Genomic DNA, 25,959 nt, shown 5'->3' with positions numbered 1-25,959 from the left:
CACAGATGCATCGAAGTTACACGACGGGGTGTCCTATGCAGCCGTCGGCCCATCCTTCTCGGAATCCGATGTACTACATCCGGAAACCAGTATCTTTACGGCCGAGGCCTACGCACTGTTGTCGGTTGTAAAAGCATATAAAGAAATCAAAACTCCAGAAATCAGTTATATATACGGACTCCCTTAGTGTTGGGAAGGCCTTGATGTCATTCTGTAACCACAAAAATCCGGTAATTAATGAACTCTACTCTCACCTGTGCAAAGCATATATATCTAACCAACATATTGTGATTATATGCTGGGTGCCTGGACATAGGGGCATCGAGGGTAACGTTCTAGCTGACCAGATGGGCACATCAATTTCAATGCATGCAGTTAATCCTACTGCTTCGGTGTCTGTCACGGACCTGAAGCCTTTCTTAAGAAGAAAACTGCGAAACTACTGGCAACACTTGTGGGACCTGGAAGCAAATAATAAGCTGCATGTAATAAAGCCACAATTAGGTTTCTGGCCTCCTGTAACAAAATCCCGCCGGACAGATGTCCTATTCTGTCGTCTAAGAATAGGACACACATTTGGCACACATAACTTTTTACTCACGGGAAACGAGCCTCCAACCTGTGGTAGATGCGGGGAGAGGCTGACCGTCCTCCACGTTCTACTGGAGTGTCGGGAAGCCGAAGCTGAAAGAAAGAAACATTTTCTCTTAGCATACCGGCAGCACATCCCCCTTAATCCTGTTATGTTACTTGGTCCAGAACCACTCTTTGACACCAACGCAGTCCTAGGTTTTTTGAAAGATGTTGTGTTGCACGTTATTAGCCCCACATGTTCGTAGCACCTCCTCTCTTCAGAGGATGCCACTGGGATAATTATTTTGAATAGCACATGCCTCTAGGCCCTTGTGGTTCAAGGGCTCTGGCGAGGCAGTATTGCTGTAAGCAATTTAACTTCTCGCATATTTTAAATAATGCATCATTCTTCTACGATGGATTTTGATGTTCATAGTATTCGTCATTGGTCATCGCCATAATTTTATAGCAGGTAGATTTTACGCACTTTACAGTCACTATTTTTAGGCCCCTTTACAGCCAAGTTACATCTTCACAGAACTCATTATCATCACCGCGAAATCACTAACACTGTCTTGGCGCTCTTTGGCCATATCTGGCCCTTGCGCCACTAAACCACACACATTCATTCATTCCTGACGTCAAATTTACGTGACCCCGGAAGCAAGCATTGGGTGGTTGCGAATAGCGTCCTTTGAGCAGCCCAATAAAACTCCCTCCTCGTTCATAGCAGGTTAGTTTTGTTTGAATTGAATGCGAATAGCACTGCCTAACTTGACAGTTTTTTTTCTCATCTAAGAGGAGGCAATGATCAGGAAGAAACGGAGAGTGTGTGGTAGGAGCAACCAGCTAGCGCCATGACAGTAGGAAACTAGGGGACGAGAATAGAGCCGTCGTCTCTCATTGGTACACTTCTTCGTACTTCCCATGCGATAGCCGGTCGGAAATTGCGCTGTCTTGCAGCAGGGAGTAGAAAATTACGCTAACATGAGTCCTGAGCGAGGAAGATGTTGAATATTGATGTCGTATACATTTTGAATGGCTTCTGCAACCTCATAGTGCTTCACGACATCTTTATTATGCCAGAAAATCTCTCCTCGTCGGCAGCTGCAAGTAGCCAGTGCCTAAGAGAGAAGCGGGCAGGAATCGTCTACTCCTTTCGGAACGCGACAGTCGCTGGCCATTGCGAAAAATTTCCAGTTTTGTTCCCTATAGTAATGAGCCTTTAGTGCGCACATGTTACTTTGATGTAATCAGTTTTCGTGGGTTTGTGAGGTCACGTGACACAAACCCGAATTAGGTGCCCCTCGAAAACAATATAACTAAAATGAAAGGGCTAATGGAGAAAAACGTGTAGAATCTAAAAATATTAGTTTTGTTCCATCTATCCATGCATATAGTCATGCATGGATTAAGTACACATCATATCAGATGCAGTGGTTTTGCAGTTGTCTTGACGTCACGTGACACATCGGCAAAGTGGGCGTGGTTCGCTCTAACACTATAGTAAGGGTAAAAAAAATGCTTGTTATGCTGACAGAGAGGAAATGAGCGACGTAAGTAAGCAAATAAGTAAGCAAAGAACTTTGTATAGGGGGAAAAGACGTAATCGTTTCTTGAAGCTCTGGCAAAAAAAAAATGGCATTGATGGGGAAAAGAGCATGCGCACTTTCTGCCTAATTTGCGTTGTCTCGTTGAAGTGTATATATTACTGCAACACCCGGCACGCGTCATGTAAGTCATGGTGCTAGTATACGCGCTCTGAGTTTATTATTACAGCATGCAGCCTGTTGAAAGCTGCTCTGAGGCGGCTCCATGGGGCTTTTCATTTCACTGAAATATAAAACGTGCAATAACAACGACCATGTAGTAACCAAAGCAGTTACACACATTGCACTTAAATGTTTATTTAATGCACGTGGAAACCTCCTAGGTAATTACAGTGTTTATTTGTGGTATAATTATCTCGGTTCTGTTGGAGCACGTTGCATCCGCACGAGTTCATGGCAGGCGTCGTGTGCCCTGTAATCTGAAAGAAAAGAAACAAAGAGCATTCGGATCGTGGTTAACAGAAAAAAATATGTGAAATGTCCCAGATATTTTTTTGTTCGGGGTGACGCAAAATGTTAAGCATGCGATTTAATGACGCAATCATTCATTGCTTCTTATAAGGTGTATGTATGGGCCATGTTTATGAAGCACTTCCGAATAAAGCGGTGCAAAGGATGTCACGGAAAAGGCGTGGTCTGTAGATAACTATAACGTTTAGTGGAGCGCCAACCACATCCGTGGCAGCAGCTCTTATTCTCAAATAACGCCAGGTCATATTCCGCACTCCAGATGAAGCGTTACATGAAATCACTCTTCTCAGGTAAAAAAAATATATTTCGAAACATTACACAGTTTCAATGGAACGCCCGAGGCCTTACGTATTTAAAGCTTCCGCAATTTGCGCAATATTACGGTGCATGCGACTGACTGAATTTTAAGTTACCCTATGGGAACGCAATCGCAGGAAAATTCAAAACAGGAGATGCACTATGCGCTCCCTGGTATGTAGCCTGCCCAAGGAAATGAAGCATTGTCAAAATCACCGAAATATATGAGAAAATTTTGCCTCTTACAGTGTCCCTTTGAATTGAGGGACAGTGTTCAGAAAAGGGAAGTTACGCTAGAATTTGCTCGGAAGAAAAAATTTCAGCCTATCTTGATGCTAGACATATTGTTAGCATTGGTGGCCGGCGCACGATAATTAGCACTTGCAGACAGAATGCTTTGTAAATACTGCTCATGATTAATGGGAAAGAAGCGAAATATTTATTAACGATTTATTGGCGATTAGTGGTATCGAGAGGTGACCTATCAAAACAATTCATACTCAGTACCTCGAGCCCGGTCACAGACGGTAACGAGAGCAAAATCCTAGTTTGAGTTAGTAGGTGTCATCATTAAAGCAAAATAATAATTGACGCCGGTCCTTTCGCTGTGTTATTTGTCTTCGTCCAGTTTACGCCGTGAATTCTTTTAAATGGTGAGAGCCACATTTCTTTACTTAGGTAAAAATCTTTTTATGTGATGCGTTCGCTGTTATGAAATCTAATGAAATAGGTGGTATGCCGAAGCATCAAACGAAGCTTTCGTCTAGAATTCTATTGACATCTTGCACGAGGCACCGCACCACATTTCAATCAAGCTCTCCGACGGCGCAGCAGTTTCTTTCGGAAGACAAAAAAGAAGATACGCACGTAGGCTAAAGCACCCAAATAAATAGCACTGTTGTAGACAAATCTGAATCGAAAGGAGCGAGGACATTCACATTAAATAAATAGCGTGATCGTAACATGAGTGACACCTATTTAGGAAGAAAAAGGACTGATTGTTTTTGCTTGATCTCAATGTATTGTTCATGGTGTTTACATAGTGAATTACACAGTGAGTAGCGAATTCTATTGCAGCTGCGTCCTGGAAGGAAAGCAGTACAGATTGGAATACTTGCATACACGTATACAGTCTACGACTATTTCAAGCGAAATATTACCTGAACCTATTTGCTTTCGAACTTATCAAAATCATACCGTTAAATGAGTCAGTGCAGCTTCGTTGGATAGGATATATTTATTAAAGAATAGGTTCGATTTCGAACGTTTGCGTACATGCACTACACTGTTTTCTTTAGTGGCTGTTATTAGATATTATTTAGGCAGCCGTCTCAGAGTAAAATTGACAATGACCTTGACAAAAATGTACACAATGCTTGATTAAGCGTCGAGCCGTCCGCTTCCGCCAAGATGACACATCACTCTAAGTAGAAAAAATGGAAATAGTTAAAGTGGTTAAATATTGATGCATTCACTATATTGACGTGAAACAAAATGATAGGGTGCAAAACACTGCATGAACATCAATATCGACACTAAGACACAAACCTTTTATTATGTACAACCCGCCTCTGAAGTTACTCCTATCTCGCTGTGGTTTTGAATAGAGTGAGGTAGATGCTTCATTGGCAGTTCGTTACACAAACCTGTGCGTACCTGTCTTCGAAGTGCGGAAAAGCGCAGTGCATATGGATATACTGCGCATCCATGCATTTGGGCGACAACATGCATGTTCCGCGTCAGCGGCCCTACATAGAGTTGACTGTTCTTAGGGAAGCACGTAAGAGGAGTCCCTCTGCCGTATGCACCGCATAAATTGTTTCCACGGTGGCAACATGTTTTGTCACTATATTGGTTCAATTTTAAGTGCATTTGGCGTCGACACCCATCGTGACGTGAAGTTGCGTCGAATTTGTACAAATCAAACAGCATAAATTAGCTACAAGTCTAGGCAATGCATGAATAAAGACCTCCAGGAAGAGTGGCAGACCTGAACCGAAAACCGTTATTTTGACACCTTGCTACTGAATATTGCCGTCAAGCTGGCTAACAAATGAACACATCTTAAACTGGATGATCACGGTGAATGAAACTATCGTATTTCGGTTTTGCTATTCCTAAAAGCTCTACGAAAAGTTCTGTGCCCTCAGAAACAGTTATATTTCCGTCAGTACTTGACTGACCGTGAATTAATCTGGAAACAGCGTTACACGAGAAATGTGAAGAGGTCATGTGCCTTTAATCAAGCGCTGTTCTTGCAGTTAAGGAATCCTTGACGTATAGTGGGAAGGAGAACGTATAAGGTTCCTCGTTGTCCTGTCGAAAGCGGTACACATATAGTGCAAACAGAACGGCGTCTCTCTGTGCGTTTAGCTGATCATCGTAACAGGGTTCACAGTGGTTACATCGATACATGCCGGAGTGCACTGGCGTGATTGGGGATGCGTACTGCGACACGCACATTGCTAAGTGATCCACAATATTGGATTGTAGAGAATCGAGGAAGACATTCGAAGCACAAGATATTCATGCGCTCAAAGACAGGTTCATTACCAATCGGTGCAGTCCATCATGCAGGGAAATGTTACATGTAGTCCATGGGCAATTGTCCCGTGGCAGCCAGCACTCATTAAGAGAGTGAATATGGCAAAGGTTGGCATAGATCTTTTTGTCTGTTGTTTATTATGCTTTGATAAGGGCGTTATATTTTCTTCGTTCAGCGGAATAAACGCTCACTTTCAACACCCTAAAATATGTCTATATTTGTGCTCCTTTCCTGACGCTGAACGCTGCTTAGTCCGCAAGTCCTACATGCTGACCGAAGACATTGCATTCTGGAGGCACGGCCAGAAGTCTCTGCTGGAAGCTCAATTCATGGTGTTGCCGCGGAATCTGACGATGAGTAGCAGTGGGTATGAGTCACATTATGCTAGAGTCATCTGACCAAAATACTCATACATCTCTGGAACTTGGCTAAATTGGTGCGTATTCATACCTGAAATGAGAAACACCGCAAAATATCTGTTCATCTATTGTAGTTTTCTTTTTCTGTCTTTTTGTCCATGTTTCTCACAAGCTTTCTCGTTTCAGCTGTTATCTCTTTTTCCTCTGGATTTGGCTTGTGAGGGCCAACCTCTGCGAATAACTTTTGCATTTTTGTGCACGAGCGCTTTTGACAGCAATGCAAGTTTCCGCACTCATTTCTTTTCTGCCGCACAATGCAGCCGCTATAATGGCGGCAAAAACAAACCTTTGCAGGAACAGGTGCTGTTTTTGCATAGCGCTGAGCTGAACACCTGTACACGAGGAAAAACTAGGGAACCCGAAGGATTGTGGCAGCTGCTTAACATTCTTTAAAAAGTTTCGGAACTTCTAGTGATGATCTGTCTGCACCTGAAGCACTCCTAGTTTGTAATGTTTATACTATTTATAACAATGACGCGTAAAAATATAGCAAGTGAGTCTACTCCTGCGATAGAATTACTAGCCTGAGGGCGTTGAGCAATGATAAAACGGAAACTGATTACGAAAGTTTGTAATAACAGGAAGGTCCCCCGACATAGAGAGCAGTTTTATGGTCCAGCCACGTCTGCAGGCGGGAAAGATTTCCACCATCCCAACAACTCAACATCGGTAGCTGTTGCTAGCTGATGTCTATCACAATGGGAGTCAAAGTGACAACAAAACGAAACGGCAAGCACTGCAAAGAAGTTACATGTTTCAGTCACCATGGTCATCGCCCTGCATCAGACAGCATTGACGAACAGGCCTGTCATCACATCGCGATAAGAAAAACTGCGAGTGGGCGTGTGTTATTTTCGTCTGTCGAGACTTCTAGTTACTGGAAAATGCTGCAAGTGTTGCTCGAGAATATTGTTCGCCCATGATTATATTGCGCTTAGTGTTACACTGACGATTTTGAGTGAAGTACAGGACGCCGACGAACGTAGCGCAAACATCGCATGTCGTCACCTTGTCATATCTTCTTATGTCTCCTCCCCCCCCCCCCCCCCTGCACCATATCTCCGTGTATATAAGCGCGTTATTTAGCAGTATTAAACAGTTAGTAGTTTGCGATACGTACGCCCTGGTCCTGTGCTTCAGTTAAAATGGTCACTGTAAAACTAAGCGCAATATAATCATGAACGTCCACCAACTAGGCCCCTTCATTGCTTTACTAAATTTGGTTCGCCATTCATTTTCTTTACCGCGGGAGGTTAATACTATTGACGAAAGCAAAAAAGCAGCATCGTTGCTGTCTTGTGAACTTCAGCTCCATTTGACAGAGCGAGAAATAATAGGAGGCAATGCAAGCGATACTATACATATACCGACTTTTAAATGCGTATTTCGGTTTAAAGGACTTATCTATAGGCTACCACAAGAAAAAAAAAAGCTTTTATGAACACATCTTCGAGAAAAAGGTGTATCAGCAACTTGATACGCATTAAGGAATAGATCCTTGCATTCTGTATATCATGTCAAAAAATACAGGCCGCACCTCACCCTATATGGCTACATAGCTACATTTCAAGCGTATTGAGATATTTAACGAACCGGATAGCTTCGTTCACGTCCTAGTGTACTTGAAAAATCCTACGCTTATGAGGCAAAGAAAAAGACTTTAAACACATCTGGCGACATCACAATTCGTAATTGCAGCCAGCACTACGTGCCCAAGTGGACGTGTAAGAGCGGCGCTTCCGAACCACGTTATTATTTTGAATGTAATAACAGCAGAAAATGTCCGCTCTCTTCCTATCTCTGAAATTTCCAGTGAACGCACATGTGAGCGTCTAACCTGTGTGGCATAGCTAAACAAACCTTGACATTTATAGAAAGAACGCGTAAGTGTTAGCCCAATGCACAGTGAACATGGCGCCATCAAATCGTCTCGCCAGACTCACTACGAATTCGCTATCAGCCAGACGTTGTCAATAACCGCATGAAAGAAGAATAACCCTATTTGCATTGAGATTCTCTAGTCTCACGCAGACTGCAGATTAGTGCTTTGAAACTGCCTTTTTTGTCAGAGTTTTTTTTCAATCATGACCAACTCTTGGACAAGGAGAAAGGCCTCACCTATAATGGAGGGAATGTGGCGCTGAGACGCAAATGTTTTTTTTTTCTTTCTCGAAAAGAGCAAAACCAATAGAACGTTACAAAACTGGTTCTTTAGGTCTCTGAATGTTTTATATTTCTTCTACTCGAACACAAGCAAACCCATTACATAGATTGTTAATGAAATGCTTTATTTACCCACCCTGGAGCCACTGTAGGTGCCGAAAGCAGGATCGACAGTGGCGTAAAACTAAGTTTTACCACTAGGCAATCTCAATGATCTGCGTATGTTATGGCTACGTAGCTTTCTCTCTCGTACATCAAAACGTGTCAGGTGTTGTTGAACACCCTACCTGGACAAGGGTAAAACGGCCGCCGGCCAAAAAACATTAGAAGAAAAGAAACCAGGACGTTTGGGCTCCCGTACGGGGGTCTTGTTCCCTATGAAAGCAAGCGAAAGGGGGGAGATGATTATGTTGGCTTAGTTGGAATGTATTTACGAAACTAGAAACACACTCCCATGGATAGAACGTAAGTGCGACCTGATAATATAAATAATATTGATCTTTTCTACCGAGTTATTGAGGACTCCAGCCTGTAGTTTCACATATTTAAGCTTCAGAGATCACCTTTCCGTTCGCACGATGCATCGTCAGTTCTTGTCCAACATTCCTACATTCAAATATTAGTTGTGAACGTGCTTGCGAAGTGAGCGTTTCAGAGACAGCCGATACTTACTAGTGCATCTCCTCATGCAGGCCACGCACGATCGAAAGCGGTTGGCGTTACTTCCACAGCGGCCCCATGGATACCGATTGCAGGTGTTTGTAATGGGATCGAAGTACCAGCGGTGACCAAATGTGCATGGCCGTGGCATAGAGAATAGACTGCAGACAATTTGTTGCAAATGTCTCGCTGTAAGTTGAAAAGAAATATAAGCCAGTTAAAATATGCATTATACAAAAATTGTCGAATACGCAACGTAATAAAAAATTAGTATACTTGGTCTTGGCTTTATAATAACATAAAACACGGAGGATCACATACTTCAAGAAATCTAAGACTACTCTGCCATTTATACAAACCAGTTTGAAAGGCCCGAAGTTATCACATAAGGTAAAAAAAAGAACTTAGTTCCAACGCAATACTGTAGTACAAATGAGGCGAAGCTTGCTTAAGTCATCGAGTTAGCAGAAGCTGCAGATGACGTCACTTCTAGCTGTGAGCTCTTGGCGTCATCAGGGTGGCGTTTTGTGAGGGTCGAATGGGGACGAAAGGTGGTCGCACAGAAACTTACGACACATATCTAAGTACAAAAAAAGAATTTATACCCCTGGTGTCAAAGTGGCACATTCAATCAAGGGGACTGTCCAAGAATACGCCCATGCGTTGTTTTCTAGTAAGGACCCATACCTAATGACACACACGCACGTGCACATACTTAGTGTCGACGTTCCGTGTTTACGCACATACCCATTGGCCCCAGTAGTTGCAATCAACAAGACAGCAGCCTGCACTTACCAAGTAACCCATATATATATATATATATATATATATATATATATATATATATATATATATATATATATATATATCCAGGTATCTAGGGAGGACCCAATGGGAACAGCAGAGCCCGGGGCAGAGGCCAGAAATGTTTCGCTCTATCAGCTATGCCACTTATGGATTATTGATGATCACATGCGGATGTGTAAAATTTCAGTGGGGATGACGAGCTGCAAATGTGACAGCTGGGCTCTGTAAAGTACACAATATAGAACCGGAACTCTAATAGAGCAATAGTACGAAGTCGAACCAAACATAACGTAGTAGGCAGGCATGGAGGTGAGTTAGGAGGAGTGAAGAAGATTAGAAATCTTCAGTCCACATCCGGTGGATCATCCAGTAAAATTTTAATTTCATTTTCTTTGCTTAAACACCTCATTGAAGGGGTATTACATAAGGGTTGGGTGCACACATGAAAAAATTGAAATATGCGTCCCTCTTATCAAAATGAAGTGATTAGTGTGTGTACTAAAAGGCGAAAAATTTGACCGTTAAACACTTCTCACTGCTACACGCTTTCGCAAGTAGTTCTAAACTGACCATACAACAGTACAACGAACGGTATACTAAAACAATTCGAAATCCTATCCTGCTGAACACAGAAATCGGTAAGTGATTAGACATTACAAACAGTCAACAGTTAATGGATTTGTATTAGCTGCCTCTATATTGGACGAGCATAGAAATCTACAGAGTATTTTTCAAAAGAATAATATTTCTTGAAGATTTTTCAATGCACCCTACACCATGTACGCCTTTTGGGTCGTATCTTGCCACACATCAATAATGACCAGGGCCGCTATATTGTAGCGATGCCGTATGCCTTATTCTATGCTATTCTTATCATCCACCACACACGGCCACCTGATCTTGTTGATACTGTGGGCAGACCGTCGCTCTGACCACTGGTCAAGCGCGAAAAGCCTGAAAAAGCGTAGAATCGGAAAAGGCATCGCTACAAAATACCGCCCCCCCCCCCCAGCTGGATTTCCTGCGTTCCTTTCTTGAAAACGCTGCACTCGCTACTGTCCTGTCGAGAATGCTCGGTCGTGCTGATAACGCGCATGCCGTTCGTGACTTGGAAGTGCCGGGCTCGCCGCGTTAAAGAAAGGAAATGCGGACAAGACCGATGCCGATTAATGTTGTGTGGCAAAACACGACCCAAAGGGTGTAATCTTGCCTAAGAGTGTAATGCAAAGACTTATTTCCGCGAAGCTCATTGATTGGCTTACTCACACCAAAATTTTGAAGTTTCGCGTGAAGGGCATAGAATTGACATGGATAACATCGTTTAGTGTCGCGCTGAACTCCTCGGACGGCGTTTTCTAGCTGGTGCGACATCTCGGTAGGACGAAGTACACAGGGTGATCAAAATTAAACTATTGGGTTTAACGTGCGAAAACCACTTTCTGATTATGAGGCACGCCATAGTGGGGGACTCCGGGAATTTGGACCACCTGGGGTTCTTTAACGTGCACCCGAAATCTAAGTATACGGGTGTCTTCGCATTTCGCCCCCATCGAAATGCGGCCGCCGCGGCCGGGATTTGATCCCGCGACCTTGTGCTCAGCAGACCAACACCATAGCCACTAAGCAACCACGGCGGGTTACGCAGGGCAATTCTTTCTGGACAGAGAGAACACTACCCTGGATGATACCAGGCGTCTCAACACACTGCCATGATTAGCCACGGCACCATCGGCGTTGCTGGGGACCTACCTCGATAATGCCCGAGATGAGGCTGACAGGACAGCGTGGACGTTAGTTAACGCCCGGTGAAATCTCAGGTTATAATCTCTTCACGTATAAGGTCTGTTCCGCTCAGACCAATGTATACACAAAGCCCCTCAGCGGGAACACTGGCGTGCTTAGAGTCTGGGCGCGCAAATGGTTTGTGCCTGCTACGGGAGGCCGAATGCTGCGCTCGCTCAGCCACCGAGCCAACGGAGCGAAACGTTCGTTGCCCGTGCGTCCACTTTGTCTCGTAATTTTCGCAGTCGGACGCTCTCAGCGTCTTTAGAGACACCACAACTCGCCATGCGTTCTAGCCGAGCATTGGACGTCAATAGCGCGACATCACAGCGGCGACGGCGGCGGCGCCGACAGCGGAAATGCGCCTCGGGCGTCGGTATTATTCCTGCTGCAATAAATAAGAAAAAAAACTGTCAATGTGTAGCGTAAAGCAAGCGGAAATTAGGTTTGTATCGCCACAAGTGGGCGGGTATATCGATGCTTCGGGCAAAACAGATGCTTGCGTTGTTGTACTTACGTATACACGCTACTTGGCATTCCTTTTCTGAAGAGAAATTGTTGGTATTTGCCCCGCAGCCGCTGTACGTGAATACTTTACAGGCTCCCCTCCTGAAGTCGTAGTACCATCTTGGTATGCTTGCTCCACAGAAACCAGCTTCCGGTGGTTTGTAGCACACGTACGATGTTGCTGCTGTGTAGGCTGAAAGTATACCCAGTGACATTGGTGTAATCTTAAGCGTTACAATGTGCAGATATTGGGAAGTTACGGGAATATTGGAGTAGATCCATTAGTTGACTGTGGTAGAATATTTATCCATCGAAATATGCATCATCAATTCAAAACTAAGTGTTAGACGACTTTGTGAATACAAAATATTACCAAGCAGTCTGGATACTTCAAGGAAAACATCATTTTGACCAGAAATGGAACATAAAGCTAATGTTCCGTTCTAAACGATCTCTTAAGAGATTCCCTTCTAACACCTCTTTCTATTTCTGATCATAGGAATGGAATACTCTATATGCAAGGAAACCGCTGGTTTGCGGCTTCACTGAAATCGTGTGTAATTGTACAGGAAATATTGTACGAGTAGTGAACGACTGCTTGTTTTATGTCCATTCGTAACTGAAATAAAGTAATCATAATTCTTGCAGAGTTGAAGGCGGGTCGCGCTGACACCACGATATTTTCGAGACATTGAAAACAAGCAACCCGTTCCCTGTATTTTACGCAATATTTTCTCTGTGTATTTGCTGTACCCCCCTTACATGGCTCAAGAAATACATGCACATTTAGTTTCTTACCGAGTCTGCAAATCTCACTGAAGGGGGGACTACTCCATCATGCCTAGGAGTTTTGTGTGTCCAGGTATTTTCTTTTTTTATATCGTTTTATGAGTGAATACTATTTCGACACATATTATTTATTAATTTATTTATGTACACTAGGGGCTATCGTCATCGAACATGCAACTTTTAGATATCCGTGCATCGCCAAAATGATTCATCATTAGTATGTTTAGAATTTTAGTATCATTAAGTCGGTTTTTTGCTGGCATTGTATCACGTGATGAAAAAAAAAACTGTAGTCGTGTAAATACTGCGAGATAGGAAATGCGCAATGATTATTCGTACAGGAGGAGGAGGAAAAGAGAGGAGGAAAGGGAAGGACGTTAACGAGACGCGCGTCCGGCTTGCCCTCCTACGCGGGAGGGTGGCGATAAAGGATGAAAACAAAGAGAGCACAGGGAGGGAGAAAGGGGCCATCGTTACGAAAATTTGTGGTTTTCATAAATCACTGCCTACAATCGGTCACGAAATCGACTGGCCGACTGTCGAAGTATTGTGTCGACATATAGCAGTGTTTTTGTCCGCAAAAAAATGCTTACCTTCGGCAAGAACGAGGTAGAAACAGAAAACGAGGAAGCACTTGACAAGTAGGTTAATAGGCGCCAGTATCATTGCGCAGTCACCAGCAAGAACTGCTTGAGCACCAGATGTGATGTTCTGTGTATTGCCTTATATGTTGCCGGTAAAGAACAAGTATTGTTCATAAAGATCAGATTTCAGCCTTGTTTTTTTCTTAAGAAGAGAATATAGCCTTTCTTTTTGACGATGACTGTATCTGTTTGCACGAAAGAAAGTAGCTATAGGCACGATTGTTTCATGGAGAAGATCGGTGCCACTATTTTGTTTCACTGTGCACCTGTATGTTTTTTTTTTACTGAACACCTACACTGCTGGCTATACGGTTACATCTGCGCTATTGCATCATTTCATTCTTTTTGTTAAAGAGGAAGCTTTTGGTGGGAATATAATTATTATTCGCTTTTTCAGATATTGGTGTTAAGCTTTTAGTGCTTTAACCTAGAGTTTACTTCCATATTCACACATTTAAAATATGTTTTATTGTCAAGAAAGCACTAATAAAATGGGGGTTTGTTTTCTAAATCGTACATATTTTCTTAAGAAAGTAAGGACCGCTTCTGAAGCGTCAAATATTTAGGTTTGGTGAAGACGACATGGCAAATTATTTTGTTCAAATACTTTAGTGAAATTTAAATGTGCTTCCCTTCATCGCCGTAAAGAGCATTATGTTAAAGATATACAGTTTGTTTCCATAAGCCCGTATATGTAATAAAAGACAGTCGTAACGCTATTTGCGCGAAGGGGTTGACTCTGCAGCATGTCAGTATTCTCCAATACTTCCGTGGTGCAAATTGCAGCGGTTTCCTATGGTTATTGTAGGACTTCTTTTCGCGAAGACTTCGTCGCGTGGAGAAGGCAGGTTTCTTCTGGAGCAATATGTAAATCGCAGGGAACCATTAGGAACGGTGATGAAGTCAGTGTGTGTGTGAACGTCTGAACATTCTAAGGCACACGGCTATACTTGAATATTACAGCCCTCAATTGCTCGAAATTTGCTCGTCTTAGGTCGGGAAGTTCTTTATTGAGCGGTATTTGAGATAGGGGAAGCTGAATAAAAATTACTAAAAACAAAGTCGTTTTGATAGAAATATTTTAGCCCACAAACCTATATGCACCTCTTGATTGCAGAAGTTCAGTGGCCCTCGATACTACCTACCTGTAAATTATTGCATTGCGATTAAGCTGGTGAGCTGCGTTGATGGTGTGCTGCCTTATCGTACAGCCTCTTACTTTCCTTCGGGTATGGTCGCTATGTTTCCTGTGTTTTCTTTTATTGCCTTTAAGCCCACCAAAGTGCCAGTGAGAGGGAAAGCACTACATCTGTATTCTATTTAAGTCGGACGCTCCAAGTATGCATGTGGGTGCACTCGTAAAAGAAGTGTTTAAATATACGTTTAGTAATTCTCAGTAACATTCACAAACAGGTACGTCATACCCATTCACTAAGTTTTCTCGTCTGTAAAATCAACATACCTGTGAGGTATTTCGAATGATACGCCGTATTGGGTCCTGCAAAGTACGCCACAGAGCCAGAGCTACGTTGCACGAACGTCTATACGATTCGTCGGTAGATTGAAATTAATACAATTCGTAGTATTATTCGAGGCGACCAAGAATCGCACCTTTAAGACGCTGATTTAACATTCCCCACACCGATACATTCGTAGGCGAAATAAGCTGGAGCCGACAGTGTTGTTACTTCCAGAGGTAACCGTGTTTTGTTCACGGCTATCAGGTCCACTACGGAAATAGGCGATTTGCTAGTATGCACCGCTACGTTTCAGAGATCGGGGTAGACAAAATTTTGAGAAACAAAGTTTGATGTCCGTCTCTTGCGCGAGTTAATATGAGATCCCAGTTTTCCGGAGGAAGAGAAATCATTTGGCGAAAAAATGACCTTTTTCGAACCCTATGTAGCGGCATGCCACGCCCCATTTTACTTTTGTGCAGTATGTAGTAATCGGCAGCTAAATGTACACCGAAAAAGCAGCGCCGAATGTTTATAAGTTTAGCGAAATTGTCAACAATTGTGCAAAAACCACCGCAAACATTTTTTTTGGAAGCCCAGTCGAACTTGCAATACTGCCTAGATTACTTTAAGTACGTTGTTTCATATTCGCTCGTTCGGCGCACTATTATCACATAAGAGAAATGCTTTTGGCCCGGAGACCAAGATTTGAAACCTGCGGAGATGATCAGATTAGGCGGCTTTCAGGAGCGTCGCTTCTGCAGCAATCGGTATGCATTGAGCCGTCGCCGCAAGAAATTCCAGCAGCAGAGCCCAACATGATCCGGAGTGCCCCGAACCTCATTTAAAGCTCACGCAGTCAGCAATGCCTTTTTTTATCCCTCTGGCTTTCTGTTGTTCGTAATGGCATTCGCCTATGGCAGTTATGTCAAAGTGAATCGTTTGCTTATTTGACCCATTTTATTTTGTTTGTTTTTTTCGTCAGTGGTTACAGCTTGACTCACTGCGGATGCAAAAGCACGCTCTTTTGAACAACAAATTTGCGGGGCAGGTTTGCCATCAAACGCCAACCAGCGCTACGCGATGCACTTGCTGTCGCGGAAAACCTTTGCGTCATCCGAAGGTTTTAGGCGCTGTGATCCATGACGGAGCTGGGTCGCAACTCTCTGCTGGCTGAGCACAGCGTACATTTGACAAAACTCCTACTGGGCGTGGAATCTGCACGATCTTGCAGTGACTGGCCGGAGGAGTGTCTGACCTCCCTGGAGTAACCAAGCGGACAGGACAGCACAGACGTGCAGCCATTGTATTCACACCGTCGTGCCACTATCGTCATTCTGTTATCGTGATGCCGATTTTAGTCGCGCTGCTGTCGTCATCTGCGTCGTCGTACCCTGCCGCCATCGTCATCGCGTGGCTATGCCGTCCACTAAAATATGGTAATTTGTGCCGTTGTCATTGAACACTGTTCTCGATGCCGAAAGGGTAGTCCGAAAGTGTTGCCAGTGTGTTTCATTTGATTTCTACTCTGGTCAAACTAATTTGTCACATTTACAATCATTTTTTATTCTTTACGCAGCAACATTGTATGCAGCGACAATTGTATAGCCTTAGCAATGTTAGTCATTCCGATACGGCAGACACTGTCCCTGATGCATAAATTGTAATATACTTCGTGGCCTCCGCTTTTAGCAGTCTTAAATAAGTCTAAGATACTGCTCTGGTTCTGCAACGAACTGTTTGTGCGAGATATACAGGGGTTATGAGAAATATCGGTTCATTTATAAACACAGCATTCGTACACGAGCTGGTAAGAAGCGCAAATATTAGATAATTGTACATCTACGTGTTTGGGTAGATACATTACGCCGCCGAGAGAAATCTCATTTCTCCACCCTGGTAAATAGCGTGTGCGGGAAAGAGAGGTCATTTGAATTCGTGGACTTATAAGATTAGCACGCATGACGTGAATGCTGCAATACCAAATCAGTAAAAATGAGAATTACTTAGGCGTGAATAAAATGCCGTGTATACTAAGTGCACCTTATGTTAAGGCTCGCCACCAATTTTCCTAATGAAATACCCTACTAGTGCTCGCTTTTTGTTTCACCATGCGATGTGCCTTCGTGTAAATAGCACCTCTTCTGTACATAATGCATTTTATGCTTTCCACAATAACCCAATCGTTGCTCTTATTTGGTGCATGGTGCCTATAATGCTGTCTATCAAATTATTGCTTCGGGGTGCACGCAGTTCAACACTACCAAGATATGCGGCTGTCATGTTAGCCGCGTGGAGGTACATACTTAATATTTAGTTTTCATTATCAGCCGCTCGATTTTATTCCGAGCAAGTTTCAATATTGAAATGGTTAGATGTGGCACGACTAAGTAGGGAGAAATATTCGCGCAGTCACTGGTTGATGCAATCTACAGTCTAGCACAAGCAAAAAATACCTTTATTGCAAAATGCATTTTTCCGTCTCTACTGCTTAGATATACTTCAATGAAACGTTCATAATCGTATATTGCAGTGAAATTACCGTTGTATTTTCAAGAACACCTTGAACAGATAATCTTGTTTTTCTTGAGAAACATTTTTGATTATTCTGATACCCTATTCCAATAAAGATCGTGCCTGTAAAATCAAGCTCTTTACATTTATATAAATTGTAATGGAAGACACAGAGGACATTCTCTTTAATTAAGAAAAGCATACATGCTTGTATTATAGTTTTTAGAGCGTCCTTGGTCAGGGGGCAAGCTTGGTTGTCGATTGTTATTTCGGGTTTCCTTCGGGTTTTCACCCCCCGGAAACAAGTGGCTGTTCTCTGAGCGCCCGTGAGGAGGGTACCAAGTTGGTTGCGGATTAGGAATTGAGGTTCCCTGTGAGCTTTGCCAACCCGGAAACCAGTTGTTTCCGGAGTGGCTTTGATGAGGAGGCCAAATTGGTTGCGTCGATGGCATTCGGGTTCCCTGTGAGTTTTGCCGACCTGGCAGCCAGCTAGCGGATTCTGAGTGTCCTTGTTGAGTGGGCCAAATTGGTTGCGTAGATGGCATTCGGGTTGCCTGTGAGTTTTGCCGACCTGGCAGCCAGCTAGTGGACTCTGAGTGTCCTTGTTGTGTGGGCCAAATTGGTTGCGTATTCAGTATTGGCGCTTCCTGTGGGGTTCGCTGACCCGGCAACCACAAAGTGTTCTGGCCTTGCATTGAACTTCTTGGGCAGATGGTCTCCGGTTTGGTACCTGAGGTAAATAAAAGATTAAACGTTAGCTGTACTTCCCAGAAAAATTATTGTTTCCCGTTATCGCATATGTTATAGGATTCACTAAGAACAGTAACAGAACAATGTTTAATCAGAGCTACATCCATGGGTCGAGCAACAATGAAAAAATCTGTGGACTTACTGCTGCATCTGTACAAGCACTTTGCGCAAGTCGAAAAGCCGTTCGCGTTGTCGGCACAAAGCTTGCCTTGCAACATTTTGCAAGAGTTTGTCGTGGGATCAAAGTACCAGTGGCGCGAGCTGCCCCAGCATTGCCTAGTTTTAGGCGGGAGGCTGCAGACGGTCTTAGGTTGGCGTTTTTCTGGAAAGTTGGAACAGAAACGGTGATTACAGCCGAAAATTGTTCACTTACATCAAAGTAGACACTGGCCGAAGCTGATTTAAAAAGCAGTTTTTTTGGCAACGCGCAATATTATATTACTGTTAAAACGCACCATAGTAGACGTCTGGCCGTCGGAAATTTTACGAATAAAATGAGCAGTTTCCCTTGAAGGTCCATCATTGAAAGTGGTAGCAACGATTAGAGTCACAATCGGCCGCTTAACACCATGTTGTCAAAATACGCAGAGGCGGGATGGTGTGACGCGGCACACGATACAACTACTGCACAGCAACAAAGAACAGCGCCTTCGTAGATACAACGCCTGTCACAAGGTTGGCGTGTTTACTAACGCCAGCAGCAGCTACACAGATGTCGCACCTCGACGATGTGCTAGATGAAGTCGACCGCAAAGGGACGGTGTTTCTTCAGGCCCAGACGGGAAAAAAAATATACTGGCCGAACCCAGTGTCACGATAAATATTAACGACGGTAACGCGAATATAGCCGAAGCAATGTTGCGGCACACCGTATTGCCGACGCGTAAGCGTGTATGCAGCTGGCCTCCTCTCTCGCGCTTCCTGCTGTGCCCGTTGCGCCATCTGGAAGTGGCGCCGCGGATCACAGGTTTGATTCCGCCAATCAGGGAAGAACGTTTAGAGGATCTCTTTCTTTTTTGTCGTTAAGGAGGTGCACAAACACAACGGTAAGCACCCAGTTGCCCAAGATGGCATCGAAGAGATTCATTCAAGAGCGGCGCCCAACCAGTGCCACATAAATAACTCAAGTGGGCGTAACAGAGGTTCATTGAAGAGCGCTCCGACGCAAACACATCGCTACATACCGAGCGACCAAAGTTGGCCCGGCTGTTGGTTTCGAAACCTGTTCTTTCAGCACGGCAGCCCGATGCGCCACCCTTTAGAATACGTACCACCCAGCAATCCCCGTTGGCGTGACCATAATTGAAGAGAGGCAGCAGGTGTGAGTCCGGAAAGTGTGTGAAATATCCTAAGAATGCTAGCCAGATTAAAATTAGATAGATTTAGTGTGATGGTTACTTCCAGTTCTTTAAATGCGATTTGCATCACTTGGGTACTTTTGCGAGTGTGTGGCATGTTTGGCCCTGTGTCTTCCCGCATCTAGCCTCCTTCAATTAACCTTTGGTGCGTGTGTAGTTCACAGTTTAATAGGCAGTGTCGGGCAGCTGTTCTGAGGAAACCTGGTTTAAACTAACCGTCCGACCAACTTGTCGTCACTGGTTACGAGACAGATTGATATGTACCGCTCTTAAGGGAATGTTTTTCAAGACAACTTGGATTACTGGCTAGGGGCAACACTTAAATAAGCCATTCTCACTACAGTGACTGCTACTCGGGCAAATCGGGTATGTGTCGGCGGGAATATGCGGTTCTTCAATGAACTTCTTCCATGCCAAGTTGTGCACCTTGGCATGTGCTACGGGTTACGTGCTGCTCTCCAATGACAAAAAAGTATCTAAAATGTATGTGGTGCGAGACCGAATCATACCCCTGTCGTATCTTTTCGGACAATCTTGTCTCAATATGTAATCACAGACTCATAACGGCGGGCCAGACTCCGTGCTGGAGCCATTAGAGTCGCTCGCAGAACAGTTTCGTTTTTCTTCGGAATCAATAAATCATGATGTTATTCTCTCAGAGTCTGAGTCGATTCGTGAAGCGAGTGGAACTGGAGCTGAAAGCCCGCTTGCTTCGCTTCGAGGGTCCCGGTGCAACAAGTCGACATTGCCACAATCAGGAACCAACGTTCCCAAGAACAAAGCGATAATTGATAAACAATGTTCAAAGGAATAAACATCCTGCAAAAAGCGTAAAACAAACGTTAACGCCACATCAGCAGCTATCGAATGCCTCGGCGCTTACAGCAGAAATCTCGCGCCCACCTACTTTCTGCACTGGCCTGCCGCAGTCTGCCTCCCCAGCGATCGAATTCGGCGTCGGTGCATGAAGCCGTCGCCGCGCCTGCGCCATGAGGCGCATACCGTGATGCACCATCATGACGTGGTGAAGGTTGACGATTCGTTCTCCCGATTATTCAGCCCCATCACAGCAATCCCAACAGAATATAAGCAGAAAAAAAACGTATTGAACGTTGAAAGAGTGGTAACATAATTTCTACTCACGCAGGCAGTATTCCAGGCACTGCATTTCAGACTGAAAGTTGTTGAGGCCACCACCACAAGGGCCGTAGTTAAACATCTTGCACCAGCCGACTGTCGGGTCGAAATACCAACCACGATTTGTCCTTTCACAGCGGCCAAGATACGGTGGCTTGGAGCAACTTGCTGGAGTCTTTTTCTTTCCAAAAGAAAAAAATCCGGCCAACGTCATATCTGCGTTTGTACGGAGTAAAGTGCACGTATTTAGTTACCGCCAAATAGCAGAGCATGAAGCTCTGCGTACCATGTTTGCATCGCACGAAATTCGCACAGGCGAAAGAAAAACGAATTGCTCAAATCTACTGCCTCTAAAAAATACCAGAAGTAGAATCTACCTACCCGGTAAACCGGTTCAACTTCTAGTATAGTCCTTACATCAGAAAAGCTATCATCTCTACAGTCTAGATATAATTATGAAACTAACTGGGCAATTAGAAATGTGACAGGATACACAACGCATATCGAAACATGCGACTACTTAAATTCAGCTCTCGATTATGAAAAATATATTACAATATTTATACAATGCAAAAAAAATATGTGAGTGTTCTCAGCCGCCGCCTCCCAGAAAGGCAGATGATTCACAACATGATCATTTTCAGATGATAACTAAGAAAGAAGCTACCTAGAGTATTCTACGGATGTGCTTGGTGGAGATAGGCTAAATACCTTCGAGATGGCAAACAATCAAAGAGTACAACAAAAAAGTTCTAAAACAAAAACGTCGACATGCATGGAGCACGTCATTTTTTTCAGTTTTCAGTACGCATATTTCAGTTTTGATACGCACATACGCATCAGGTATTTTTTGAACCTGCACGAGGAGAGCCAGCTAAGGCTAATATGATTTCGAAAACACTAGAAATCTTTGGCTCACTTACGTATAACGCCGCAGTTACACGAAGCTATTATTCCGGTATTTATGTTGTCTGTAATCTTCAGTAATTCGGCGAACAACTTTCCTTTCCCAAACACGCTGTACAAGGTAAACAATGCACAAGTTCATAGGGACACCGAGGCGTCATGTGATTGTTAGTGTCCAGCGATGAATGGTTACAGTGACATCTCTGCGTTGAACTACTGCTAACTTGGGTGCAATGTTCCTCAGAACGTTCGCGCTTCAATGTGTTTGTTTTCATTCTGCCTTTTTCTCTCCTTGTTATGCTTGGTAATGTGGTATGAGCACGTCTGTTAAAATTATGGAGTTTTTCGTGCCAAACCCACGATGTCCTATTGAGGCACGCCGTAGTGGGGGGGGGGGGGCTCTCCGGAATAATTTGCCCCACCTAGCGTTCTTTAACCTAAATCTAAGTACGCGGGTGTTTTCTCATTTCACCCCCCTCGAAATGCGGCCGGGACTCGATCCCACGACCTCGTGCTTAGCAGCGCTACACCATAGCCAGAAAAGAACCACGGCGCGTGTCACATCTGTTGTGCTGTTACCTTTTGCGCGTCTCGCCTTTCGCTTCAGTTTTTTTTTTTCGCTTACAATAAAACGTGACACGAAGGCTGATTTTTTTCAACATATATAGCAGCTTTATGACTCGTTTAGCACCCTTCCTGTAGACCTACATTGTCAAAAAAGCGAATACCCGCCGTGGTTGCTCAGTGGATATGGTGTTAGGCTGCTGAGCACGAGGTCGCGGGATCAAATCCCGGCCACGGCAGCTGCATTTTCGATGGGGGCGAAATGCGAAAACACTCGTGTACTTAGATTTAGGTGCACGTTAAAGAACCCCAGGTGGTCGAAATTTCCGGAGTCCTCCACTACGGCGTGCCTCATAATCAGAAAGCGATTTTGGCACGCAAAACCCCATAATTTGAAGAAAGCGAATTTCGTAATTTATGTGGGAGGATGTACTATGCTATAAACTTGCCAATTTCATTCTTGCGTTTTCAGCATAACTGGCGCGTGCACACGCGCTCTCGGACACCCGTCTTATGCAATGCGAGGCATGTGGCGATCATCTCAAGGATATAGTTGGCCTTGCAATAGGAATATATACGTGCGAACAGGGGCTAGCGGTTAGAGCAGCCGAGTGTGGGGCTGGAGGACCAAGGCTCAATCCTACCATCCGGCATGTAATCATATCCTTTTCTAAATATGAGCTATTCGACAAGACAGCAGCGCCCCAACCCCCAACTGTATGCAGCAGCAATGGTCACGAAAACCCCAGGGGGGGGGGGGGGGTCGTTTCAAAGAAAGCTTCGCTTTTACACCCGAAACACAAAATGCGCTGTGGAACAATAAAAAACGCTTATACGCGATACTTTCCCGCGACGTGCGATATGTCGAGGCCACAGCGCGTGGGCCGAAATGCACTAGACATTCCGCGAGATTAACGTTTTACCCTACACCTTCGTCGCGCCGCATGTTTCGGTGGCATAAAGAAATTGGTGGTGAAAACGAGATTAAGCCTATTCGCGCGTTGTGCGGCATCACAAACGCCGAATATTGAGGCGCCGTCTGATCAGTAGAAATTTAAACGGAATAACTATTCGATGGGGTTCTCAGGTCTAACGGAGTAAAAAGAAAGAACAGGTGGTACCAACAACAACGAGAAAGCATTTTCTAATACTTTGTAAACAGAACTAGAGGAGGCTAAGCTTTCCCTCATGCGAACATTTTTTACTGCCACGGCGAAGAGAACGTAGCAAGGGCGAATTTGTCCGCCTCGGGTGGCCTGGACGCAGCTATTTGCAGGCAACCGCATCCAAGTGTACAGGCCCACCATAAAGGACGAGCGCAAGTGAAGCGCGGCTTTCATGGTATCACGGCAGTGTAGAGAACATACAACAGTGGCCGTAACGCGTATCACATACATAAATACGTCTGAATTGCGGGTAGTAAAAGAACGTACCGTGCACATACGTTAAGGAGACAAGCAGGACGAGTACGCTGCTTGACGGCTTCATTGTTCGGCATTTTCATGGAACGAGTTGGAAGGAGCCTTCCCCTAGACAAGGTCGTGTGACCTTGCACCCGGTGCGTCGTCAGCATTGTTTCACAAGAACTATTTGAAACCGCGAACGGACAAGTCCTTCCATTTTTAAAACATGGTTTCAGCGTGCGTCTGCAATGAAAGCCAGTGTATCGAAGTGATGCTTGTTGAACAAAGGACATTTCGCGATTGTCACTCTAGACACGTGTCAAAGCAACTGGTTCATTTTGTGCGAAACATTCCAGATTTAAATCTACATGGTCGCTGATTAAATTCTGATAAATCTGGATTGATGGAAACATTGCACGAAAGGCCTCGGTGAAGCTTACCTTAAAAAAATTGTTTTCGTTCTGCATCGAGATGACCTTTTCGTGGTAGGGGTGGAAACGTAACTTGAAACGACTAATGGAAAGAATTTTTTTTCGCGCATTTGTAGCCTGGCATCCTGAAAAACAGGTCTCACTGTAATGTTTTGTGTGTGTTTTAATGCGACTATATTGAAGAAGAAAGGTGGCATATTAAGCAATAATAATACAGATATTGACTTTTGAATCATTGTCTGCCCATAAATGTCTACTTTTTTTTATGTACAAAACGTTAGGTACAATGTTTCTGGTGACATATTGCTTTCGACACGATGGGGATTGACGTTCTCGATGCTGGGTGATTTCATAGCCGCTGCACCATGCATCCGTTCACGGGAAGGTAATGAAAGTTAGACTACATCTTTAACGTTGATGTCACCTGCGCGATGTGCTTTATGTACATAAACATTACCAACCGTTCTCCTATCGGAAAATGGGGGTAAAGGAAGCTCGTGCTGCGTGCACCTGACCTTGTTCAGGGTTAAGTAAGCCACAGGTCGCGGGGCCGGATTGCTTCGGCCTCCCGCTCCCTGAGCTCGAGATCTTCTTATCGTCGCTATCGGATGCCTACGCTCGGGCGGCTTCTAACGGCTGGATAAGTGCGCCGACGGCGAGCCCTTTCACGGGCATATTCCTCTCTGCCGCTAGTCGAAGGCAGCCGGATTCTCGGGGAAACGAACAAGGCGTGGACGTCTCAACCGTTTCCCAATACTGAACTGAACGGACACGAAACCGGCGCAGCTCGCCGAACCGCTTCCCGCCGCTTCCTTCGCCGGCGAAAGCGAAACTGATTGCCCACGTGGTTGTGCCGCCCCAATTATAAGAACGATATAAATGAACAAATGCTCAAACCTTATCTTAACAACTGCACCGTTACTCTGTTGCCAAACCGAACCGTCCCATATCATTTTTATAAACTTCACGCACTCTGAAAGAAAAAAAAAAGATGTTCGGAAAGTTTCAACGCGGAATTTTTTTAGCAGCCCGTGCTTATCGCTGAAGTCAGGCAACTTTAGCATGATACGACGAGAACGCCCAGTGCGCGTCCTCCCTAATCTATGGAAACGTTCAGTACGCGGATACACAACGGGAAGTTTGTTGGACAACTCGACATTGGAATGCATTGTGTCGAAATTCTCGTTCTTATCTTCAAGTATTCCACGTAGAATGATGTTATTTCTTCGTGCACGGTTTTCGCAGGTCTTCATATTTAGCACTTAGTGCATCCACAGTACGATTTTCTTTAAATTATAAATGTGGGGTTTTACGTGCCAAAACCACCTTCTGATTATGAGGCACGCCATAGTGGAAGACTCCCGAAATTTCGACCACCTAGGGTTCCTTAACGTGCAACTCAATCTAAGTACACGGGTGTTTTCGCATTTCGCCCCCATCGAAATGCGGCCGCCGTTGCCGGCATTCGATGCCGCGACCGCGTGTTCAGCAGCCCAACACCATAGCCACCCAGCAACCACGGCGAGTGAGTGCGGTTTAAGCAGGCCCAGTCAGAGCGAAGCTGATCCCAGGCTCGCTCAGTTGGCACCTCTGAACATGAGTTCGCGGGCAAAGCCACACCCAATTACAAGGCGTTGAAACGAGTTTTGACAGTGTTTGATATTTCAGATATGCATTGTGGTGTACTTTTCTGATTGCAACTAAATCTGAGAGAATTTGTACAAGAGAAGGGTTATCACAACTTGAAGTTGCCGCTTCGGCCAACGTCTCCAGAGCGTTAAGAGAGCACTCTGAGGACACTGTTTTCCTGGGGCGAGGATTAGGCTTCACTGTCACCGCTCAAGAGGAAACTACTAAGGCAAGTGATAAAACGGGAGTAATTACCGATAATACTACCGCGCAAACAACCGCGGGGGCAACACAGCAGCGGAAGGAATCAATCATCGCATCGGATGAACTACGAATTGTCGACGTAACATACCAGTGCAAGCAAGAAGAGGCATTTAGGTAACATGCTGAAGCTGCTGCTGCATTGCCCACTGCTGGGTCGCTCGAACGACGGAGTCTTCATACTGCGGACGCTTGACGTCACCAATGGGACGACGTCATTTACCGGGGGAGTGGGGGGGGGGGGGGGGCTACGTTAGGAGCATTAACGAGGGTCTGCAGGAG

General features: G+C 44.5%; 1 protein-coding gene across 1 annotated transcript; it reads right to left on the bottom strand.

Annotated features, from left to right (window-relative positions):
* Nucleotides 1-17,173: 17,173 nt before the first annotated feature.
* LOC142587163 (uncharacterized) lies at nucleotides 17,174-23,528 on the bottom strand. The gene is made up of 4 exons (XM_075698053.1): nucleotides 23,387-23,528; nucleotides 20,490-20,699; nucleotides 18,131-18,310; nucleotides 17,174-17,968 (listed from the first exon to the last, which is right to left on the bottom strand). Exons 1-4 carry the CDS (start codon nucleotides 23,439-23,441, stop codon nucleotides 17,424-17,426), a joined length of 990 nt encoding a protein of 329 aa, XP_075554168.1. The 5' UTR covers nucleotides 23,442-23,528; the 3' UTR covers nucleotides 17,174-17,423.
* Between the last annotated feature and the right edge of the window lie 2,431 nt (nucleotides 23,529-25,959).

The sequence above is a fragment of the Dermacentor variabilis genome, chromosome 7, assembly GCF_050947875.1.
Source record: "Dermacentor variabilis isolate Ectoservices chromosome 7, ASM5094787v1, whole genome shotgun sequence".
Taxonomy (NCBI): domain Eukaryota; kingdom Metazoa; phylum Arthropoda; class Arachnida; order Ixodida; family Ixodidae; genus Dermacentor; species Dermacentor variabilis.
This window is presented reverse-complemented; position numbering and strand designations above follow the sequence as displayed.

Excerpts from the sequence above, each read along its gene's own strand:
- LOC142587163 (XM_075698053.1), bottom strand. The coding sequence starts at position 23,441 with ATGAAGCCGTCAAGCAGCGTACTCGTCCTGCTTGTCTCCTTAACGTAT. Across the intron at positions 20,700-23,386 it reads CTCCTTAACGTATGTGCACG|ATATGACGTTGGCCGGATTT; the intron begins GTACGTTCTTTT and ends GTACAAACGCAG. Across the intron at positions 18,311-20,489 it reads GTGCCTGGAATACTGCCTGC|AAAAACGCCAACCTAAGACC; the intron begins GTGAGTAGAAAT and ends CCAACTTTCCAG.